At 46.3% G+C, this 26,058-nt stretch overlaps 1 protein-coding gene across 1 annotated transcript in view; it reads right to left on the bottom strand.

The window, feature by feature from the left end:
* The window catches only part of shtn1 (shootin 1), a 244,496-nt gene that overhangs the window by 160,916 nt on the left and 57,522 nt on the right, over positions 1 to 26,058 (bottom strand). Inside the window, exon 4 of the mRNA XM_034184229.1 lies at positions 2,848 to 2,942. Coding sequence (XP_034040120.1) covers positions 2,848 to 2,942 — 95 coding nt within the window. The remainder of the gene's footprint in view (positions 1 to 2,847; positions 2,943 to 26,058) is intronic.

The following is a 26,058-nucleotide window of genomic DNA, read 5'->3' as shown; positions in this document are numbered from 1 at the left end:
TGTCCAGTGGAGACAGACATCCCTGGCACAACATGTCGGCAGGCTTTGCTGTGACTGATTCATCTCAGAGCTTAATCAACTGCAATCAGATCATTTCAGATGCTGTTTTGATGCCGTCAGAATATGTAGACTGTAATCAGATGGTGCAAAAATTGCACATAGACCGCCGTCAGATGTGCCTCCCATCTCAATGCCGCAGAGAGTGTTTTGAACATGTGCAACAAACTTGGGACAGCTAAGCAAGTGGGACCAAATATGTAGACTGCTCATAGACTGCCATCCGCAGGTCTTCAGACTCTACCTCAATACTTCCCGATCGTAGCCAGATGTGTCATTCTGACACCATTTGACATCAATTGCCGTGTTATGGGGGTATTACACTTATCTGACAGATGATCATCAGTAAGAGTGGATCTATCAGGTTTGGTGGACACAAATGCAGGACTCAACAAAACAGCTCTGGTTTTTAAGATTGTTTACTGTATGACTTAGCAGAGTCCAGTACACAAAAAGGCAGTCCAAAAACAGCAACCAAACAGGAACATCAGGTGATAAGGCGTGATACGGCAGGTGGTCAAAAAACACAACCTGGCAAGCAGGACTAGAAAAACACAAGAACAGAGCTGGAAGCAAAGGCATAAAGCACAACGATCTGGCCGAGAACTAGTGCAACCAGTGAAACTTATATACGTACACCCTGGTGATGAGCTACAGATTAGAAACAGGTGTGTGGAAAACTCCAGAATAGGGTGTGGCCCAAACAGTGTGCACCCCCTACCACCAAGCACAAAGAGAGACAGACAAGAGAAATATAGAAAGACAAAGCCCAAGCAGGAAAAACCAAGCACATGAAATCGCACAGAGACAAAACAATCAACCTAAACTAAACAGAACAAAAGAGAACAAATATAATATAAAAGTCCAAATCAGGATCTATGAATGGATTTGTTAACATTCATCACTGAGAATGCTTTTTCACATATGTAGGTAGATCCAAAGAGAACCACAATGCAAGTGAAGGGAAAAGAACCCACGTGTATTTCATACTCAACAGTTTTTAAGTCCTCAAACTGCCATGAAAACTCACCATGCAGACCATGGATGAGTACCTGCGGTAGAGATCAGCTGAGGTATGACTTCTTTCAGGGTTTACATGTGAGTGACAGTGTTGCCCTCCAGTTGGCTTGAATTAAACTGCAACTTTCTGATGAAAGCCTTCACAAGGCTGTACATTTCATGTCCAATTAGGCTCCTACGTTGTAGTTTGGTATGTAGTTCATTCATTCATTCATTCAATGCTCTCGCCCTGATGAAATTAACTATTTTAGTTACAACATCAATGACATGGCTAAGCTGTAGTACTGACTTACACAACACATTCTGATGTATAATACAACACAAAAAACACCAATTTCAGTCATTTCATCTTGCATTCACTTCAAAAGTGCAACATTTCAGATTTGGACAACCACTGATTGCAACACAAGCCAGTTTGCCACATTTCAGTCTCAGCTTAACAAAGCATGCATTTACCTCCTTGAACAAATCACTCCCCATCATCGGCCCTTTCACTGACTGGACTGCTGCCATCTCCTTCGTAATCGCAACGTCTTTCGTTATCCCAAAGATGAGTAACTGGGCTGTGTAGTGGACCTCACAGCTCTCTGAAGGCCTAGATTTCCTGCAATGAGCTCGATCTTTCTTGTTATGTTTCACCTGGAGAGGGGCACTTTCTCAAATGCTTCTTTTTCTCAGGGCATATTAGTGCAGCAGAGTTCACCAAACACTCTTCAATGAACTCCCCCTCAGAGAATGACTTACTGTTTTTGCAACGTTGTAGGCTATCACAAGGCTGGTCTTGGGTGCTGCATCACTGAAGGCGTAAAGTTTGGTAAAAATGCCTTGCTGCTTTGGCAGCTTAGCAAGCATAGCTTCAGAGGTCCGTGCAAGCTATTCATCTGTCACGTGTTTGTATTTCTCTGTGTGTTTCATCTAGTAATATAGATTCATTATTGTAATTCTTAAAGACCACATGTAAAGGTCCGGAAATGTACATTTTCCTTGAAAGGTGTTCTACTGTATATAAAGTCAGAATCTTCAGTGTATTTTTCTCAAATCAGTCTGTGTCTTTCACCATGGTGTAGAATACAAACAGCTATTTGGAAAGACTCACTGGATGATGATGAAGTGGAACAAATTGAGATTTTGACAGTGGAGAACCCAGGCTGTGTGCAGCCTTACAGGTTTGAGCCAGAATGGTCAGAAGGAGAATATTCAGAGGAGGAACTTCACCAAAACAATGACGGTGATAATGAACGTGGCAGAGATTCCCCACCGGGGAAGCAGACAGCTATTTGAAGGTTACAGTTTGAATTACTGATTGGGTTTTGGAAGTAATCAAAACCAACAGTGGCTTTCCCGGCCACCAAAACCCCGTGATTAGAAACACGGCTTCATAAATCCCCTGCAAATAAAAAGACTACTTTACAAAAATCTTGCTGAAAAGGTCCAGACATGTCCCACTGTGTCGGCATGCTGACTTAAACTAATACATAAAAGCACAACTGCAGATTTTGTTAAAAGATGCCAACATAGCCCAAAAACGGGTAGCTCACTGAACCTAACCTGCAGCTAACAGAATCTAAAATTTCAGAGCTGAAAATGCAGTAGTCTTTACTCAGATACCAATGGAGAGTTTGCAAAACCACTGAGTTCATTATGCCAATGCCTGCACTGCTATCGCAGCAAAAAGCTACTTTTTTAGATTAGAATTTCTGTCAGTACTGTGGAAATACTGACAATGGTTTGAAAGAATAACATAATGAATTGTATCAAGATGAAGTCTACCTTGGAGGCCAGGGCTTCTGCACTTTCTCGACATGTCCTCTCAATTTCCAGGCTTTCTTGAATGGCCGTGACTTCTTCAATGACCATATGAGAAACTACAAGGAAAAATATGCAAATAAATCATATTTAATACCAGCTTGTGGACAACATACAACAGTAACTAGACATCAGTATTTAAATCTTAATCAAGAAAAATGAAAGTGGTGCAATTAATTCTGTAAACAATATGAAAATTGAAAATGAACTCTCTTATGTGTGTGTGTGTGTGTGTGTGTGTGTGTGTGTGTGTGTGTGTGTGTGTGTGTGTGTGTGTGTGTGTGTGTGTGTGTGTAATTTATTGTGGGTGCATTTTTGAAGTGAAGGTAGGAGGACATTTCACTGCATGTTTTAAAAGAATCTTGATCTTGTTCTTGTTGCATTGCCTGGAAAACTGACAACTTGAACAGCTGCCTCCTGTTGATTTTATCTTGCAACTTGCAGAATGGACTTTGAGTAATGATGTCAGTTTCAGAATCAGTTTTTACAAAGTTCTTCAAAGAAGATTCAGTTTTCAAGCTTTAACTCAGATTAGCCTAATCAGTTGCACTTGTATCTCTAATAAGAAGCAGCTGGTGCACATTTCTCTCATCACCTCACAATCAATAGGAAACGTACACAGGACACATCTCACTCCATAATCCAACATAGCGGAAAATGTTCAGAAGCAGCTTATTACTGTGTAAATGTAATATGTTTCTCATATATTTTGTAAAAGTTAGTGAGAAACAAACAATTCTAAATCTAAAAATGCTGTTTTTGATACTAGATAACAGCTGAAGTGATTTGCAAGACAGCTTACGGATGTTAGTGTGCACGGCCATGTAAGCACATCACGCGAGGTCAAAGGTCACTTCTGGTAATTTCAAAACCTGATGCACACACTTCATCCTGCAGATAGCATTTAAAAGAAAATAAAATTTGTTGTGAAATTCCCTCAGGGAAATATTTCCTCTTCATTAAAAAGAGCTGTAATTTTGCAACATGTTTTAGGTGAATTGGAAACTTTATAATTGTCCAGGTCTCCATTGCAAAACAGGTCTCGATCTCAGTGGGACTAACCTGGTTAAATAAAGATTAAATATAAAAAGAAACCAACAATATAATGGTTGGATTTCAGTAGAAACTACATTTTTTAAGTTTTGTGGAATTTGAAAGGCCATACAGTTTAACTGTTGTATTAAATTGCAACATAAACAGTATCAGTGAATTAGAAAAATTGCCTTTGTCAAAATCATGAACCATACAAAAACAAACCAAAAAAAAGGGAGCAAAACTACAGAAGTGCATTGCATTCACTGGATACAAAAAATGGACACCTTATCTCATAATTATGAGAAATAAAATCTCATTATTAGAAGTAGATCTCATAATTACGATAAAAGATCTCGTAATTATGAGTTCAGGAAAGGTACCACATTGACCACTGTTTTGCTCAGAACCACAGACTGCATACCCAAAAAGAAACCTTCCTTTATGCAATTCCATTGCTTCCAATCCTTTAGGAAAGACAAGTGTGAGAATTCCCGAGTCATCAAAAATCAGCCAATTTGTAAGTGCCGACGGTGCACTGTGATCAGACGTAAAGTGTGGATTTTCCCCTAAGGTGTTCCTGGGTGAATGAAATTCCTGAGTGGTCAATGGGGCTGTGTGAGTGAAAGATGGGTTAGCTGATGATAGCACACTGTGATCACACTATCAGTGCTTACAAATGGGCCTATTTTCAATTATTTCAATTATGACTCAGGAATTCTCACACTTGTCTTTATTGAGGGATTTGAAGAAATGGAATTGCATAAAGACGGTTTCTTCGTGGATGTGCAGTATGTGGTTCTGAGCAAAGCAGTGGTAAATGTGACACCTTTCCCGATCTTGTTGATCTGTTTCTCATAATTATGAGATAAGGTGTTTTTTTTAATCCAATGAATGCAATGTGCTTCTGTACAAAACTGATTTCAGTTTATAACTAACTTTTTTTTTTTTCACAAGAGATGAGGATATCGGTTCTGGAACAACTGCTCCCCCAGACAACTGCCCTCTGACAATTGCCCCTGGAAAACTACCAACTAGGATATTTGCCACCCAGTCAACTACTCCCCAGAAAAATTGCCCCATAGCACAAATAGCATATATACAAATTACATTTACTGAGAATGGTGATGTGTTCAATGCTTATTTTACCAGCTGTATCCATGACCCTTCCTAATGCAGGCCAAAGATGACATACAGAACCAGTTGCCAGATCAGCACTTTATAAACCAGCTTGTTAGGAGGCAAGCTGGAGAAAGCTGTTTCATCCCATTTTTGCACTTTTTTTAGATCGTGGGCAACTGTACGAGTAGAACGGAACTCTGTGGAATAGGGATTGAAAAACTAAAGTGAAATGAAGATACAATCGAGGCTATTCACATGATGTCATATTCGGCACCCAGTGCCATACTGGTACCATCAACCCCCCAAAAAGTGCATGCAATAATGTTTTATGCCTGATAAGGAAGCACAACTGTGTAATTAATCAGTGACAATAGTCAACTACTGTAATGTTTTATGGATGTTCGAACAGTTCCAATAAAAACAGCAATTGCTCATTTGTGCACCTATCAGCGATTGTAAAAATGCAAGGTGCAGAAAATGAATCTCTGTGTCATGATTGGAGGAGGCAGTGATTAGCTAACCTCACAATAACTGAGTGTGTTATGAACAATTCATGAGGTGTTTATTTATCAGAGAGAGACATTAGAGTGCGGTTCAGTCCTCATAGTTCTGTCCAAACCTGAAGCTATTCCTCTGTTGTTTCCATACTAAACCCAGCAAACAGGAAGAAAACAAACATTTGGATTATGTGAAGAAGAGGATGAGACTTTTTCAGAATACCCACAGTGTTGTGAAAGTGCAGGTACACGGACCCACAACAGGGGGCGCAATGAACGGACAATGGAGAAAAGTAAGAACAAGTTTTACTGTTGTGAAAATAGCACAACTGATACAACAATTAGCAATTTGGAGATGTAAGCTGAAATCTGCTGGTGTCTTGTGGGCAGGCCCGAAGGTAGGAGACGTCCATCCTAGTTGAACCGGAACCACCCAGATCTCCTCTGCCACCGAAACCCAGAAGTACTGGAACCGCCAAGTCCCGAATTCCCAGGTGGCCACTGCCTCCGCTCGTCGGATCCGGTACTGCTGGCGGGAAAGAACACAAACACACAGGGTGGGATGCGACCGCACCCGGTAGATGAGAGGGGCAAAGCCGCCTCCACCTCTTGTCACACTGAAGCAGGAAAGGTGAGTACTTATCTGAACACAGATATATGCTGCAGAGGTGATTACCTGAAACTCAAGGTGATATCTCGGCACTGAGGTGGAGACGCTGTCCTGCTGATATACCTCCGTACTGAGTGAAGTCAGCTGTGTCCAGTAATGGGTGACAGCTGTCACCCTGGCTGCTCTCATCAGGCGGCGGCGCCCTCTGGTGCCTGGAGCCCGCACTCCAGGCAGGGCGCCCTCTGGTGGTGATGGGCCAGCAGTACCTCCTCTTCAGCGGCCCACACACAACAGGACCCCCCCCTCAACGGGCGCCTCCTGGCGCACGACCGGGCTTCTCCGGATGGCGACGGTAAAAGTCGGCCAGGAGGGCCGGGTCCAGGATGAAGCTCCTCTTCACCCAGGAGCGTTCCTCGGGGCCGTACCCCTCCCAGTCCACCAGGTACTGAAGACCCCGGCCCATTCGACGGACATCGAGGAGCCGACGCACGGTCTAAGCCGGTTCCCCGTCGATGATCCGGGCAGGAGGTGGTGCCGGACCCGGGGTGCAGAGGGGTGAGGTGTGATGGGGCTTTATCCGGGAGACATGGAACACTGGGTGAATCCGCAGCGAGGCCGGCAGCTGAAGCCTCACTGCGGCGGGATTGATGATTTTGTGGATTTTAAAGGGACCGATGTATCGTTCTTGGAGCTTGGGGGAGTCCACTTGAAGGGGAATGTCCTTGGTGGACAACCACACTTCCTGCCCAGGACGATACGTGGGAGCCGGGGCCCGCCGCCGGTCTGCATGTGTCTTCGCCCTCGTCCGGGCCTTCAACAAGGCAGAGCGGGCGGCACGCCACACCCGACGGCACCTCCGTAGGTGGGCCTGGACCGAGGGCACACGACCTCTCCCTCGACCACCGGAAACAAGGGGGGCTGATACCCCAGCACACCTCAAACGGGGAGAGGCCGGTGGCAGATGACACTTGGCTGTTGTGAGCGTACTCGATCCAGGCCAGGTGGGTACTCCAGGCCGTCGGGTGCGCGGCTGTCACACAGCGTAGTGTCTGCTCCAATTCCTGATTCGCCCGCTCTGCTTGCCCGTTGGTCTGGGGGTGATACCCAGACGAGAGGCTGACCGTGGCCCCCAGTTCCCGGCAGAAACTCCTCCAGACGTGTGAGGTGAACTGGGGACCGCGATCGGAGACGATGTCTGATGGGATGCCATGCAGACGGACGACGTGGTGGACCAGGAGGTCCGCTGTCTCCTGGGCCGTTGGAAGCTTCGGGAGGGCCACGAAGTGGGCCGCCTTGGAGAAACGGTCCACTATCGTGAAGACGACGGTGTTTCCCTGGGACGGCGGGAGACCCGTGACGAAGTCCAGGCCGATATGGGACCAGGGGCGATGAGGCACGGGCAGTGGCTGTAGCTGCCCTGAGGTCTTCTTGTGGTCAGCCTTGCCCCTGGCGCAGGTGGTACAGGCCTGGATGTAGTCCCGGACGTCGGCCTCCAGGGATGCCCACCAGAAGCGTTGCCGGACGACTGTCACGGTCCTTCGCACCCCTGGGTGACAGAAGAGCTTAGAACCGTGACAGAAGTCCAGGACTGCAGCCCTAGCCTCTGGTGGGACGTATAGTTTGTCCTTTGGTCCGTTTCCGGGGTCCGGGACATGGGTCAGGGCCTCCCGGACGGTCTTCTCCACGTCCCAGGTGAGGGCGGCCACGATAGCGGACTCCGGGATGATGGATCCGGGGGATCCGACGGTTCCGTTTTGACTTCATCCTCGTGCACCCGGGACAATGCGTCCGATCTTTGATTCTTGGTCCCGGGGCGGTAGGTAATCCGGAAGTCAAAACGGCCAAAGAACAGTGACCAGCGGGCTTGCCTGGGGTTCAGACGCTTAGCGGTCCTGATGTACTCCAGGTTCCGATGGTCAGTGAAAACCGTGAATGGCACGGCTGTTCCCTCCAACAGATGTCTCCACTCTTTGAGGGCCTCTTTCACAGCAAGGAGTTCCCGATTGCCGACGTCATAATTCCGTTCAGCGGGGGTCAACCTGCGAGAGAAATAGGCACACGGGTGAAGGACCTTATCGGTCTTCCCGCTCTGGGAGAGCACCGCTCCTATCCCTGAGTCCGAGGCATCCACTTCAACCACTAACTGGCGGCTAGGATCGGGCTGCACCAGAACTGGTGCAGACGAGAAGCGCCGTTTCAACTCCTTGAACGCGGCCTCGCACCGGTCCGACCAGGTGAAGGGAACTTTTGGAGAGGTCAGGGGGCTAACTACCTGACTGTAGCCCTTAATGAACCTCCTATAGAAATTAGCAAAGCCGAGGAACTGTTGCAGCTTCCTACGGCTTGTGGGTTGGGGCCAATCTCTCACCGCCGCAACCTTGGCCGGATCCGGGGCGACGGAGTTAGAGGAGATGATAAACCCCAGGAAGGACAAAGAAGTGCGGTGGAACTCACACTTCTCGCCCTTCACAAACAGACGGTTCTCCAACAACCGCTGCAGGACCTGCCGGACATGCCGGACATGAGTCTCAGGATCCGGGGAAAAGATGAGTATATCGTCTAGATATACGAAGACGAACCGGTGCAGGAAGTCCCGCAAGACATCGTTTACCAACGCTTGGAAGGTCGCGGGAGCATTAGTGAGACCGAACGGCATGACCAGGTACTCAAAATGACCTAAGGGGATGTTAAATGCCGTCTTCCATTCGTCTCCCTTCCGAATCCGAACCAAATGATACGCATTCCTAAGATCCAGCTTGGTGAAAATCTTGGCTCCATGCAAGGGGGTGAACACTGAATCCAACAAGGGCAACGGGTATCGGTTGCGGACCGTGATCTCGTTCAACCCCCTGTAATCAATGCATGGACGAAGTCCGCCATCTTTTTTACCCACAAAAAAGAAACCTGCGCCCATCGGTGAGGTGGAATTCCGGATCAACCCGGCGGCTAATGAGTCCCGGATGTAGGTCTCCATTGATTCGCGTTCTGGCCGTGAGAGGTTGTACAGCCTACTGGACGGGAACTCACTGCCTGGAACCAAATCAATGGCACAATCGTACGGGCGGTGGGGAGGAAGCGTGAGAGCCAGATCCTTGCTGAACACGTCAGCGAGGTCATGGTACTCCGCTGGCACCGCCTTCAGATTGGGCGGGACTCGGACCTCCTCCTTAGCTTGGGAGCCGGGAGGAACCGAGGAACCGAGACACTCCCGATGGCAGGTTTCGCTCCACTGCACCACTACCCCGGACGGCCAATCAATCCGGGGATTGTGCTTAAGCATCCATGGAAACCCTAAAACCACATGGGAGGTGGCCTGAGTCACGAAGAACTCGATCACCTCCCGGTGGTTACCTGACACCACCAGAGTCACTGGAGGTGTCTTATGCGTGATTGGTGGGAGTAGGGAGCCATCTAGTGCTCGAACCTGCACAGGCGAGGTAAGAGCCACCAGAGGGAGCCCTATCTCCCTGGCCCATCTGCTGTCAAGCAGATTCCCCTCAGAGCCCGTGTCCACCAGTGCTGGGGCCTTCAGGGTTGAATCCTCATACAGGATTGTGACTGGGAGTCGTGTGCAATGTGGGTGTGTCCCACGTGATGTTTTGGCCACCCCTGGCCCAGTCCTCTAAGGGCGGGCGTTGGAGTTTTAACCGCTCGGGGCAGCGTTTGCCATATGCTCACTCGAGCCACAAACATAACAAGCTCCGTGGGCCTGCCTCCTTTGTGCTCCAGGTGCCCTAAATGTTGCCCTGCTCGTGTCCATAGCTTCGCAGCAGGGGGAGCCGTAAGCGCACGGAGCGCAGGAACAGGAGCGTGGGGAGGGCGGAGCTCGATCTGCGACCCGGAAGGGAGAGGGACGACGCGTGCCTGGCCACGCCCTTTGCCTCGTTCCCGACGGCGTCTTTCTAACCGGGTTGTCGAGTCGTAATGACTAGATCAATGAGCCCATCTAATCTCGCGGTTCGTCCTTAGCCACCAGGTGCTCTTTTAGGACCAGAGACAGTCCGTTTACAAAGGCAGCGCGGAGGGCAGTGCTATTCCAGCCGGATCTCGCCGCCCGCGATGCGGAAGGCGACTGCATAGGCAGCTGCGCTCCGACGCCCCTGTCTTATTGACAGTAGTGCGGTTGAAGCGGACTCTCCTCTGTTGGTATGATCGAACACCGTTCTGAGCTCCCGTACAAACCCATCGTAAGTATGAAGGAGCCGAGAGTTCTGCTCCCAGAGCGCTGTAGCCCAAGCGCGTGCCTCCCCGCGAAGCAGGTTTATCACATAAGCTACTTTGCTAGCATCCGTCGCGTACATCACGGGACGCTGAGCGAAGACGAGCGAACACTGCATAAGAACGTCCGCGCACGTCTCCACACAGCCTCCGTACGGTTCTGGAGGGCTTATGTACGCTTCTGGGGACGGAGGAAGGGACCGTGAACGACCAGTGGAACGTTACTTTCGCGCGCTAGGGTCCTCGGGAGGGAGAGCCGCAGCGGCGCCCGAAGGGCGCGCCTCCACTTGTGCGGCGAGAGCCTCCACCCCTGCGGTTTAGGAGAAACGTGTTGCTCGGTCATTAAATCGATCCGAGAGGTGAAAGCGGTGAGGATCCGCTGCAACTACCGATTACCCCTCCCGAAGCCTCCGCCACGTCTTGGTCTTTCCAGTGGCCGTTCAAACAGCCGGTTGACGCCCCTCGGGATCCATGACGCTGGCCGAGATATCCTGTTGTGAAAGTGTAGGTACACGGCACCCACAACAGGGGGCCGCAATGAACGGACCATGGAGAAAAGTAAGAACAGTTTTACTGTTGTGAAAATAGCACAACTGATACAACAATTAGCAATTTGGAGATGTAAGCTGAAATCTGCTGGTGTCTTGTGGGCAGGCCCGAAGGTAGGAGACGTCCGTCCTAGTTGAACCGGAACCACCCAGATCTCCTCTGCCACCGAAACCCAGAAGTACTGGAACCGCCAAGTCCCGAATTCCCAGGTGGCCACTGCCTCCGCTCGTCGGATCCGGTACTGCTGGCGGGAAAGAACACAAACACACAGGGTGGGATGCGACCGCACCCGGTAGATGAGAGGGGCAAAGCCGCCTCCACCTCTTGTCACACTGAAGCAGGAAAGGTGAGTACTTATCTGAACACAGATATATGTTGCAGAGGTGATTACCTGAAACTCAAGGTGATATCTCGGCACTGAGGTGGAGACGCTGTCCTGCTGATATACCTCCGTACTGAGTGAAGTCAGCTGTGTCCAGTAATGGGTGACAGCTGTCACCCTGGCTGCTCTCATCAGGCGGCGGCGCCCTCTGGTGCCATAGGAGCCCGCACTCCAGGGAGGGCGCCCTCTGGTGGTGATGGGCCAGCAGTACCTCCTCTTCAGCGGCCCACACACAACACACAGGTTGGATAACCTCCAAAATGTGGTGGAGTCTTCCATAACCTAATATCAAGGTCAAGGTCAAGGTCAAGGTTTACTTTATTGTCCCAAGGGAAATTTGTCTTGAGCTTGCAATGCCATAATTAAAAAGTAAAACCACATACAATCATGCAACAACCACATAATATACCATTACATAAATAAAAAAATCACAGGAAACAGTCAGTTAAAATTAGATAATCTTCAGTGAGGCCCCTCAATGTCGGTAATGCGTCTGTAGGTATTATCCAGATTTATTCAACAGAGCAATAGACAAAGGAACAAAGGATTTTTTAAATCTATTGCTCTTATACCTGACAGCCCGATACCTCTCTCCCTGATGGCATAGAGCTCATATTCACTGAAAAGCGTGTGTGGAAGGCTCCTTAAGAATATTTTTAGCTTGCGCCAGGACCAAGGTTTCAAAAATAGTTTTTAAAGAAGGATACTCTCTCTTGCCAATATTTTCATGGCATATCGAACTAGTTTCTCAATTTTGGATTTGCTCTCGACAGTAAGAGAGCCGAACCAAGCTACCATGCCATATCTTATTAGGTTTCTCCAGCACAGCATTATAAAAGGAATCCAATATTGTTAAACTCACACCAAACAATCTGAGTCTTCTTAAAAATGAAGCGTCTGGGACAATTTGCAGCATAAAAAATCCACATGCACATTCCACTTGAGGAAAACAGTCCACACAGACACAAAGATATTTAAAAGACTCTACCTGTTCTATCTCACTACCTCCAATAATGACCGGGTCATGGAACAGCAGCCCTTTGGGGTCAAAGACCATCTCTTAGTTTTTACAACATTAAGAGTCAAGTGGTGCCTCACACACCACCGAATGAAAAGAGTCTATTCATCCATGTATATGGACGGACTCTCACTTGATGTCAGCAAACTCTAATGATTGTGTCATCAGAGAATTTCCAAATTTTGTTGTAATGTGACTGTTCACTCCTACACTCATTTGTATACAATGAAAAAAGAATAGGAGAACTTACAGGCTCCTTGGGGCACTCCAGTGCTACATGTTTTGGCTTCAGATAAAGAATTATTTACCCTCACCTGTTATGACCTATTTGTTAAAAAAGAATAAAACCACTTTACAAGAAAAGGGCTAACATTTAGGTCAATTAATTTCTGCATAAGTAAGTAAGGATGAACTGTGTCAAAAGCTGATGTAAAGTCGGCAAATAGAACACGTGCATAAGCATCTGGCTTTTCTAGATGTTTCAGATCATATGCAACATGCTAACAATGGCATCAGTCGTGCCAATACCCTCTTTATATGCAAATTGAAAATGATCTAGGTGAGGAGACACTTCTGATTTCAACCTGTTTCACCATAATTTTCTTGAAACATTTCATGACACTACTTGTCAAGGCCACAGGTCTATAATCTTTGTTTGTGGCTTGGCCAAGAAATCTTTGGTATAGGTATGATAATTGACCTTTTTCCAGAACTGTGGAACTAAACAACTTGTGGCAGACATTTGAAAAATAGGGCAAAAGGCCTTAGCTAGCTGCTCTGCACAGTTTTTGAGAAGAAAGGCTGACAGACCATCTGGACCAGCAGCTTTTTACTGGAGACTTTGCTAAAAATAGCTTGAGTCTCCTGTAAATCAATGTCAAAACTTTTAATATCCGTGTCCACCATTAAATCAAAAGCAAAGTTCATGTCATTCTCAACATCAAACCTCAGAAAAAAATCATTTAAACTGTTCACTGTTCCTCATCATTCATAGTTATCAAGTGCTGTTTGTTTGTGTTCATGTCTATAATCCTCTTCATTGAGCCCCAAAGTTTTTTATTGTCTATGGAGCTCAGACTCCTTTCCAAGCGTTCACGCTCCTTTTCTCTTGCATTTTTAAGCACAACATTTAGTTCCTTTTGGGCTACAGCTGCTGCTATTCTATCCTTGTTTTTAAAAGCCAGTCGCTTTTTGTTTATGCTGTTTATTACTTCACTAGTTACATAAGACTTATTATTAGCAAAGTGTGTAATTTGTTTCTTTGATACAACAATGTCCACACAAAAATTTATATAGTCTGTAATAGTTTCTGTGGCTTCATTTAACTCCAACTTGTGAAAAATGCTCCAGTCCATGCAAGAAAAACATGCTTTCAGTGTCTCCACACTGTCCTCAGTCCACACCAGCACAGATTTGTGCTGTGGCTTTGATGATTTAAGCACAGTTTTATATGTGGGCATTAGCTGGACAGTGGCATGATCTGAGTTTGCAAGTGGAGGAAGTGCCTTTGCTCTATAAGCACTTTTTATATTTCCCAAACATTTGTCCAAAACTTTGTCCTTCCGAGTGCCACATTTAACGTACTGACAAAAACCAGGCAACGCCTGCTCCAGGTGGCGGTGATTAAAATCACCCAGAATAAAGACAGCGGCTGCAGGGGTACGTTGAAGCTGATTCTGTACGCACTCAGACAACCGATTTGCAGCTCTATTTACGTTCCCGTCAGGCGGAACATAAGCCGCTAAGATTAAGATGTTACCAAATTCCCGGGGTAAATAAAACGGACGCAGGGACAAACAAAGCAGTTCCAAGTCCTGGTCACATGACCGTTCACGGAGAGTGTACTGTTTGCACCATTCACTCTTAATATAGACACAGAGCCCCCCTCCTCTGTCTTTCCCGATGATGCAGTCCTGTCGGCGAACACACACAAAAAAAAGCCATCGATGTCAACTAAATTGTCTGGAAATTTCTGGCTTTAACCATGTCTCTGCTAGCACAATAGCGCATGACTCCCTGTACTCGTGACAGTAACGACAGTTTAGACGCAGCTCATCAATCTTACCGGACAATGACCGCACGTTACTTAAAATCATAGAGGGGAGCGGGGGTTTATTCCCTCTCCTCCGAAGCCGGCTGCCGGACCCCCCCCCTGTTACCTCTCTTTCGCTGTTTCTTCAAACCGGCAGCAGGTTTGCACTTACTCCGCTGCTAAGCCACTTGGGGGCGAGGTGCCTTTGTACCGAAAATCCAGCAAAACTCTGCCGATGGAAAGCTCTTGCAAGTGGCTTCGCTCACTGCCCAGAGTAGCAGAAACGATCAGCAGCAGGTGCAGCCTCATGACTCCACCGGTGGTTTGGAGCTTCCCCAATTCGAACCGGGCTACAGTAATCCACCACAATCTTGTAAAATTACTCAGAAGACACCGACTGTTTCCCGTAGCAACGCACACAATTCCTCACAACCACCTTAAAATAAGCTAAAATGTAAAAAAAAAAAGAAAAAAAAATCACAGCACTACAGCATCCGGTCGCAACAGTGCTGCTGCCCAGTCTGAACACGAATGCTCAATCAAACACATATCTATCTGTGGTGCAAATTTCACCAAAATCTGTGCAGTAGTTGACATAATCCTGCTGACAGACAGACAGACAAATAAATAAATGCATATGTTGGATGTGTTGTAGTGCACACGCACTGAAACGTTGCTCAGAAGTGAATGCAAACATCTGCCATCACACCTCTGTGGATAAAAGCTGTTCACACGTGAATGTCCGCTGCTACTGCTGAAGCTCTTTCCACACTTGATGCTAAAAGTCAGGCTTCGGTAAAGTGCTGCCTGGTTTGCACAAACTGAGGCACAGTTCACTCTGTGAGATCACCGCAGATGACACAAAATATTATTACGTCATGCTGGCCCTCAGCAGCTCCACAGCAACAAGGCTGATCGCGCTCCTGCAAAGCCCCCCCTGCTGCGAACAAATACGCAGCCATCAAGGAATGTGTCGGCCCTCCAGCAGCTCCACAACAACGAGGCTGATCGTGCTCCTGCAAAGCCCCCCTCCTGCGAACAAATCACCTCCTCAAAACCTTTGAACTGTCAGACGCTGAAAGGCTCAGCAGGCTCTGCTCTCTGCACGGGCTGGAGGACAGCAAGCCCTTCAGAGTTCATGGACAGAATACTGCAGCTGAGATGGATGGATGGATGAGATTTATTGTCATTGTCATTACAAGTGCAACAACAACGAGATTACGTCCACACTCAAATTGCCACAGGAGGCGATGTGAGTGTGTGGTAGCTGCAGCAACATGTCATCACACCGCTAGCTTGGACTCCCCCCAAGCTAGCAGCATCCAGCCAAAAAAGTCCAGCCAGGACACTAAGCAAATGATAAGAGGACCGTCAAGAATGATAGCAAAACAAATACGGAAAAGTTGAGGTTTTCGGTGGAATTCGTTCAAAATTTTTGACCGTTTCAAAGTCCTGACAAAGCACCAACTGCAAGAATGAAGTTGCGCAAAGGTTAAACGATGCCAACGTAAGTCCAGATTTCGTGTTTTGTTTGTGCTTTGTTGACCTTTGTTAAGTGTGACCAGGCCTTAACACAGCAAAGCTTCTTAAATATTGGCTGAACATGCGAGCAGTTTTGTTGGTCAGATGAGACTTGACACTTGATGGTAATTTATGTTTGACGAATGAAGCGATATTTAGCTGACTCTTTCAGGAAATTGCCTTGCAAGTGTGCCTCTTGAAACCACTCATCCCCGACTCACTGGGGTACTTGACTCAGACTAAACAAATTTTACAAGCGCTCACTACATACCAGCAGCAATAGGGGATTAATAACCTTGCCCAAGGGCCCTTAGTTATTTTCCAGTCAGGCTGGGATTTGAACCGAGGATCTTCTGGTCTCAAGCCCAACACCTTAACCACGAGACCATCACCATTATGTTTGCTCCCTCCATTGCTGCTCTTCTTTGAATTTAGACATAAGCAGTGGCCAGAAGCACTGTTGGTTTCTAGGCCATGTAATTCTTTTGACCTGCATTACAGTGTCATTGAAAGAAACTACAAAATGGTGACACTTAATATTTTGTAGTGCTGAAGCCCACAGGTTACATATCAATGAGATATCTGACAGTGTCATGTTTGTTAAGAAACACACAATGAATGTTAAAGGAAAATTTAGTCAACAAGTGATGTTACATGATTTAAGTGAAATGTTAGAGACAGACTGACAGGAAAACACTGAAAGGGACAGACTGACAGGGAGAAACTGACAGGAACAGACTGACAGCAACAGACTGACAGGGACAGACAGGTAGCAACAGACGGACAGGAAAAGACCGACGGGCAGATGGACAGCAACAGACCGACAGGGATAGACAGACAGCGACAGACTGACAGGAAGAGACTGACAGCAACAGACTGACAGGGACAGATGGACAGTGACAGATGGACAGGGAAAGACTGAGAGGGACAGACTGACAGGGACAGATGGACAGAGACAAACTGACAGATGGACAGAAACAGAATGACAGCGACAGATGGAGAGGAACAGACTGACAGGGACGGACTGACAGAGACAGATGAACAGCGACAGACTGACAGGAACAGACTGACAGGGACAGATGGACAGCAACAGATGGGCAGGAAGACTGACAGCGACAGACATCAGGAACAGACTGACAGTGACAGATGGACAGGGACAGACTGAAAGGAACAGAATGACAGGAAAAGAAGGACAGCGACATATGGAGAGGAACAGTTTGACAAGGACAGACTAACAGGGACAGATCAAGAGTGACAGACGGACAGAAAGACTGACAATGACAGACAGACAGGAATAGACTGAGAGGGACAGACTGACAGGAACAAACTTACAGAGACAGATCGACAGCAAAAGATGGACAAAAAGACTGACAGGGACAGACTGACAGGAACAGACTGACAGGGACAGACTAACAGGGACAGACTGATAGGAACAGCCTGCAGGGGTCGAAATACATTTTTTTAACGTACTTGCACTGGTGCTAGTAACAAAAAAATTACTTGCACCAAAACCAGTTACTTGCACAACCAAAAGTCAGTCTTATATCAACCTTAAAACTCCTCCTCTGATGTGTCAGATTCTTCCTCTCTGGGGAGAGTTTGAGGGGAGAGCATGTAGCAGCAGCAGGCAGCAGCACAGTTTTTTTTTCACGTGCGCACGTGACCGAATCGTCCGTGAAGATTATTTTATTTATTAACTACACAGATGTATAATTAAACAAATGGTGACTGGTTTATAACACAATTATGACAGAGTTTGAGGGGGAGAGAGAGCGAGGAACTACGGAGCCCTGGAAGTGTCATCACAAAATGTTTTGCATGTGGAGAGAATGTGCGCACGTTTTATTATATTGTGCGCTCGTTTTATAATATTGTGTGCACGTTTTATGTGCGCACGTTTTAAGCATCGTTTGAGTGAAACAAGGGCATGATCTACTTAAACATGGCCACAATTTGTAAAACGTGCATTCAACATTGTCTTGACACATAAATGTTGACTATTGGCCAACAAACCAGCAGACAGTGTAATACATTTCCCCATTAGAAATGGAATCTGGTCAGGGTGTATCATCATGGTTTGGGCGCACAAGGACATACAGAGAACTCCAACTGCCCAGCATGGCATCATCTGGAGTTTAAGCACATTAAAAAGGATGCTGAGAGCGAAGCGTCTCCCCGTCGTGAGGATGACAATTTAGGTCATATTATGAAGTTCATTTTGAACGAAAGGAAAACATATGCACGTTTTATTAATTTGAGGGCTCAATTAAAGGAAATGTCCAAATGAATTATCACGGCCAGGAAAATGTGCGCACATTTTATTAATTTGAGAGCACGTTTTATTAATTCAAGGGCTCAATTAAAGGAAAACGTGCGCACAAATTATCATGGGTAGAAAAAAATATCACTTTAAGTGACCTCTCCCGGGTTCCGTAAAGGAACTGCAGCGACAACCAGGTTTTTTTTTTCATGTGCGCGCGCGAACTATTCGTCCGTGAACATAATTTTATTAACTACATAGATGTATAATAAAACAAATGGTTACTGGTTTATAACACAATGATGACAGAGTTTGGGGGGGGGGGGGGGGGGGCGCAGCCAGCCAGTTTCTTTTCTTTTCTTCGATACGCACGCGAACAGAACAAATAGAGCACAGCAACTCGCTCTGTGTGTGAGAGTCAGGGAAGATGAAGAAAACACACTGGAAATTGTTTTTTCCTATTTATTCAATCAATCAATTTTTTTATATAGCGCCAAATCACAACAAACAGTTGCCCCAAGGCGCTTTATATTGTAAGGCAAGGCCATACAATAATTATGTAAAACCCCAACGGTCAAACGACCCCCTGTGAGCAAGCACTTGGCTACAGTGGGAAGGAAAAACTCCCTTTTAACAGGAAGAAACCTCCAGCAGAACCAGGCTCAGGGAGGGGCAGTCTTCTGCTGGGACTGGTTGGGGCTGAGGGAGAGAACCAGGAAAAAGACATGCTGTGGAGGGGAGCAGAGATCGATCACTAATGATTAAATGCAGAGTGGTGCATACAGAGCAAAAAGAGAAAGAAACAGTGCATCATGGGAACCCCCCAGCAGTCTACGTCTATAGCAGCATAACTAAGGGATGGTTCAGGGTCACCTGATCCAGCCCTAACTATAAGCTTTAGCAAAAAGGAAAGTTTTAAGCCTAATCTTAAAAGTAGAGAGGGTGTCTGTCTCCCTGATCTGAATTGGGAGCTGGTTCCACAGGAGAGGAGCCTGAAAGCTGAAGGCTCTGCCTCCCATTCTACTCTTACAAACCCTAGGAACTACAAGTAAGCCTGCAGTCTGAGAGCGAAGCGCTCTATTGGGTGTGATGGTACTACGAGGTCCCTAAGATAAGATGGGACCTGATTATTCAAACCTTATAAGTAAGAAGAAGAATTTTAAATTCTATTCTAGAATTAACAGGAAGCCAATGAAGAGAGGCCAATATGGGTGAGATATGCTCTCTCCTTCTAGTCCCCGTCAGTACTCTAGCTGCAGCATTTTGAATTAACTGAAGGCTTTTTAGGGAAACTTTTAGGACAACCTGATAATAATGAATACAATAGTCCAGCCTAGAGGAAATAAATGCTATGAATTAGTTTTTCAGCATCACTCTGAGACAAGGACCTTTCTGATTTTAGAGATATTGCGTAATGCAAAAAAGCAGTCCTACATATTTGTTTAATATGCGCTTTTGAATGACATATCCTGATCAAAATGACTCCAAGATTTCTCACACTATTACTAGAGGTCAGGGTAATGCCATCCAGAGTAAGGATCTGGTTAGACACCATGTTTCTAAGATTTGTGGGGCCAAGTACAATAACTTCAGTTTTATCTGAGTTAAAAGCAGGAAATTAGAGGTCATCCATGTCTTTATGTCTGTAAGACAATCCTGCAGTTTAGCTAATTGGTGTGTGTCCTCTGCTTCATGGATAGATAAAGCTGGGTATCATCTGCGTAACAATGAAAATTTAAGCAATACCGTCTAATAATACTGCCTAAGGGAAGCATGTATAAAGTGAATAAAATTGGTCCTAGCACAGAACCTTGTGGAACTCCATAATTAACTTTAGTCTGTGAAGAAGATTCCCCATTTACATGAACAAATTGTAATCTATTAGACAAATATGATTCAAACCACCGCAGCGCAGTGCCTTTAATACCTATGGCATGCCTCTAATCTCTGTAATAAAATTTTATGGTCAACAGTATCAAAAGCAGCACTGAGGTCTAACAGAACAAGCACAGAGATGAGTCCACTGTCCGAGGCCATAAGAAGATCATTTGTAACCTTCACTAATGCTGTTTCTGTACTATGATGAATTCTAAAACCTGACTGAAACTCTTCAAATAGACCATTCCTCTGCAGATGATCAGTTAGCTGTTTTACAACTACCCTTTCAAGAATTTTTGAGAGAAAAGGAAGGTTGAAGATTGGCCTATAATTAGCTAAGATAGCTGGGTCAAGTGATGGCTTTTTAAGTAATGGTTTAATTACTGCCACCTTAAAAGCCTGTGGTACATAGCCAACTAACAAAGATAGATTGATCATATTTAAGATCGAAGCATTAAATATGGTAGGGCTTCCTTGAGCAGCCTGGTAGGAATGGGGTCTAATAAACATGTTGATGGTTTGGATGAAGTAACTAATGAAAATAACTCAGACAGAACAATCGGAGAGAAAGAGTCTAACCAATACCGGCATCACTGAAAGCAGCCAAAGATAAACGATACGTCTTTGGGATGGTTATGAGTAATTTTTTCTCTAATAGTTAAAATTTTGTTAGCAAAGAAAGTCATGAAGTCATTACTAGTTAAAGTTAATGGAACACTCAGCTCAATAGAGCTCTGACTCTTTGTCAGCCTGGCTACAGTGCTGAAAAGAAACCTGGGGTTGTTCTTATTTTCTTCAATTAGTGATGAGTAGAAAGATGTCCTAGCTTTACGGAGGGCTTTTTTTTTATAGAGCAACAGACTCTTTTTCCAGGCTAAGTGAAGATCTTCTAAATTAGTGAGACGCCATTTCCTCTCCAACTTACGGGTTATCTGCTTTAAGCTACGAGTTTGTGAGTTATACCACGGAGTCAGACACTTCTGATTTAAAGCTCTCTTTTCAGAGGAGCTACAGCATCCAAAGTTGTCTTCAATGAGGATGTAAAACTATTGACGAGATACTCTATCTCCCTTACAGAGTTTAGGTAGCTACTGCACTGTGTTTGGTATATGGCATTAGAGAACATAAAGAAGGAATTCATATCCTTAAACCTAGTTACCAGCGCTTTCTGAAAGACTTCTAGTGTAATGAAACTTATTCCCCACTGCTGGGTAGTCCATCAGAGTAAATGTAAATGTTATTAAGAAATGATCAGACAGAAGGGAGTTTTCAGGGAATACTGTTAAGTCTTCTATTTCCATACCATAAGTCAGAACAAGATCTAAGATATGATTAAAGTGGTGGGTGGACTCATTACTTTTTGAGCAAAGCCAATAGAGTCTAATAATAGATTAAATGCAGTGTTGAGGCTGTCATTCTCAGCATCTGTGTGGATGTTAAATCGCCCACCTATAATTATCTTATCTGAGCTAAGCACTAAGTCAGACAAAAGGTCTGAAAATTCACAGAGAAACTCACAGTAACGACCAGGTGGACGATAGATAATAACAAATAAAACTGGTTTTTGGGACTTCCAATTTGGATGGACAAGACTAAGAGTCAAGCTTTCAAATGAATTAAAGCTCTGTCTGGGTTTTTGATTAATTAATAAGCTGGAATGGAAGATTGCTGCTAATCCTCCGCCCCGGCCCGTGCTACGAGCATTCTGACAGTTAGTGTGACTAGGGGGTGTTGACTCATTTAAACTAACATATTCATCCTGCTGTAACCAGGTTTCTGTTAGGCAGAATAAATCAATATGTTGATCAATTATTATATCATTTACCAACAGGGACTTAGAAGAGAGAGACCTAATGTTTAATAGATCACATTTAACTGTTTTAGTCTGTGGTGCAGTTGAAGGTGCTATATTATTTTTTCTTTTTGAATTTTTATGCTTAAATAGATTTTTGCTGGTTATTGGTAGTCTGGGAGCAGGCACCGTCTCTACGGGGATGGGGTAATGAGGGGATGGCAGGGGGAGAGAAGCTGCAGAGAGGTGTGTAAGACTACAACTCTGCTTCCTGGTCCCAACCCTGGATAGTCACGGTTTGGAGGATTTAAGAAAATTGGCCAGATTTCTAGAAATGAGAGCTGCTCCATCCAAAGTGGGATGGATGCCGTCTCTCCTAACAAGACCAGGTTTTTCCCCAGAAGCTTTGCCAATTATCTATGAAGCCCACCTCATTTTTTGGACACCACTCAGACAGCCAGCAATTCAAGGAGAACATGCGGCTAAACATGTCACTCCCGGTCTGATTGGGGAGGGGCCCAGAGAAAACTACAGAGTCCGACATTGTTTTTTGCAAAGTTACACCACCGATTTAATGTTAATTTTAGTGACCTCCGATTGGCGTAACCGGGTGTCATTACTGCCGACGGTGAATTACAATCTTACCAAATTTTACACTTAGCCTTAGCCAGCAGTTTTCAAATTTCCTTCAATGTCGCCTGCTCTGGCCCCCGGAAGACAATTGACTATGGTTGCTGGTGTCGCTAACTTCACATTTCTCAAAACAGAGTCGCCAATAACCAGAGTTTGATCCTCGCAGGTGTGTCGTCGAGTGGGGAAAAACGGTTAGAGATGTGAACGGGTTGGCGGTGTACACGGGGCTTTCTGTTTAGGGCTACGCTTCCTCCTCACAGTCACCCAGTCGGCCTGCTTTCCCGGCTGCTCGGGATCTGCCAGGGGGGGAACTAACGGCGGCTAAGCTACCTCGGTCCGCACCGACTACAGGGGCCTGGCTAGCTGTAGAATTTTCCACGGTGCGGAGCCGAGTCTCCAATTCGCCCAGCCTGGCCTCCAAAGCTACGAATAAGCTACCCTTATTACAAGTACCGTTACTGCTAAAGGAGGCCGAGGAATAACCTAAACATTTCACACCCAGAGCAGAAACGTGCGGGAGAGACAGGAGAAGCCGCCATGCTAAATCGGCTAGAGCTAGTAGCTACGTTAAGCTAGCGGAATTCCTAAAACACGCAAAGTGAATAATGTGTAAATAATTTAGAGGTGATTCAGCAGAAGGAGTGCTTTAGTTAAGGCATGTAAAGATTACACTGGGAAACAACATCGTAATCTAGATAACTAGATCAATCTAACTGCGCAGATTAAACAGCTAACAGATACAGAAAAACACGCCTGTGCTCCGGAACAGGAAGTGATACAATACCGCAGTGAGAGACCAACCACGTAGAGGCAAGCAAGGCCGTTCTTTGCAATATTCCTTTATTGGTTCATTCTACTGGTGCTTATACTCGTAGCTGATAAAACCTTGGTAACGTTTACTTGCACCAATGCTAGTGCAGTATAAATTACGTGCACCGCTCGAATAATACATGCACAAACTAGCACATGCACATACTATTTCCAGCCCTGGACCTGACAGGGACAGAGGAGACAAATAAACTGACAGTGACAGACTGACAGAGCCAGACAGACAGGAACAGAATGACAAGGACAGACTGACAGCAACAAATGCACAGGGACAGACTGACAGGGACAGACACGGCGGCAGACAACAGTGACCAGACTGACAGGAACAGACAGACAGCGACAGATGGAGAGGAACACACTGATGGGGCAGACTGACAGGAACAGACTGACCATGACAGACTGAGAGGAACAGACTGAGAGGTACAGACAGCCAGTGACAGACTGGCAGGGACAGACAGACAGTGACAGCTGACAAGGACAGATTGACAGAGACAGTCAGTGACAAACTGACAGGGACAGATGGACAGGAACAGAATGACAGAAACAGACTGAGAGGAACAGGCTGACAGGTACAGACTGCCAGTGACAGACTGGCAGGGACAGACGGGACAAGTGACAGATGGACTTCGACAGACGAACAGGAAAGACTTACAGGACGACGGGCAGGAACTGTCTAACCTGGACAGGACTGACAGGGACAGATGGACAGCAACAGATAGACAGGAACAGATGGACAGCGACAGACAGACAGGAACAGACTGACCATGACAGATGGACAGGAACAGACTGACAAGAACAGACCAACAGATGGGGAGGAGCAGACTGACAGGAACAGAATGACAGTGACAGACCAACCGGAACAGACTGACAAGAAGAGACGGACAGAGACAGATGGAGAGGACCAGAGTGCCAGTGACACACTGGCAGGGACAGATGGGCAGTGACAGATGGACAGGGACAGACTGACAGGGACAGACATACAGCGACAGACTGAAAGGGACAGATGGAAAGGAACAGACTGACTGGTGACAGACTGAAAGACAGAATAACTGGAACGCTGACAGGAATATGGACGGCGACCAGACAGACAGGAAACAGACTGACAGCAACAGATGGACAGGAACAGACTGACAGGGACAGACTGACAGGGGCAGATGGACAGTGACAAACAGACAGGAACAGACTGACGGCGACAGATGGACAGTGATAGACGACAGCGAAAGACTGACAGTGACAGACGGATAGGGTCAGGCTGACAGGGTCAGATTAACAGACACACTAAAAAGACAAGAACAGACTGACAGGGACAGACAGACGGACAGATGGACAGGAAAAGACCAAGAGGGACAAACAGAGAGAGAGAGACGGCAGGGACAGACTGACAGGAACAGATAGACAGCGACAGACTGAGAGGAACAGACTGACAGGTATAAACTGCCAGTGACAGACTGGCAGGGACAGACGGACAGTGACAGCTGGAGAGGAACTGACTGACAGCTACAGACGGACAGGAACAGACTAACAGGGATAGACTGATGGGAACAGACTGGCAGGGACAGACGGAGAGGAACAGACTGATAGGGAAAGACTGACAGGAACAGACTGACAGGGACAGACCAACAGGAACAGAATGACAGCGATAGACAGACAGGAACAGACTGAGAAGAACAGACTGACAGGGATAGATGGACAGGAACAGACTGACATGGACAGATAGACAGTGACAGATGAACAGGAAGACTGACAGGGACAGACAAACAGGAACAAACTGACAGGGACAGATGGACAGCGGCAGACGGACAGGAACAGACTGACAGCGACAGACGACCAGGAACAGACTGACAGAGAAAGACAGTACAGGAACAAAATGACAGAGCCAGCTGGACCACTGACAGGAAGTGACTAACAGGGACAGACTGACAGGAAGAGACTGACAGGGACCAGCTGGACAGTGAAAGATGACATAAAGACAGACAGGGACAGATGGACAGGAATAGACTGACGAGGACAGACTAACGTGAACAGACTGAGAGGGACAGACTGACAGGGACAGAAGGACAGAGACAAACTGACAGGGACAGATGACCGACAGATGGACAGGAACAGACTGACAGCACCAGATGGAAAGGAACAGACAGACAGCAACAGATAGAGAGGAACAGACTGACAGGGACAGACTGATGGGAACAGACTAACAAGGAAAGACCGACAGGAACAGAGTGACAGAGACAGATGGACAGCGACAGACTGACAGGGACAGATGACCGACAGATGGACAGGAACAGACTGACAGCACCAGATGGAAAGGAACAGACAGACAGCAACAGATAGAGAGGAACAGACTGACAGGGACAGACTGATGGGAACAGACTGACAACGATAGATGAACAGGAACAGACTGGACAGGGACAGACTAACAGGGACAGACAAACGACATCATGTGTAAAGGATCTTACCACGTGGGCTCAGGAACACTTCAGACCACTGACAGGTACAGACTGACAGGACAGATGGACAGCGACAGACTGACAGCGACAAATGGGCAGGGACAGAACTGGGAGTGACAGATGGAAAGAGACAGGCTGACAGGGAGAGACTAACAGACAGGACTAAAAGAACAGATGACAGGAAAACAGACAGCAGTCGGACAGGAACAGACTGACAAGGACAGACTGAGAGGAACAGACTGACAGTGAAAGACTGAGAGGAACAGTCTGACAGGGACAGACAAACAGGAACAGACTGACAGAGATAGACTGACAGGAACAGACTGACAAGGACAGACTGAGAGACAGGACAGTGA

This window comes from Thalassophryne amazonica, chromosome 13 (genome assembly GCF_902500255.1).
Source record: "Thalassophryne amazonica chromosome 13, fThaAma1.1, whole genome shotgun sequence".
NCBI classification, from domain to species: domain Eukaryota; kingdom Metazoa; phylum Chordata; class Actinopteri; order Batrachoidiformes; family Batrachoididae; genus Thalassophryne; species Thalassophryne amazonica.
The sequence above is the reverse complement of the archived record's forward strand: the minus strand, read 5'-3'. Positions and strand labels throughout refer to the sequence as shown.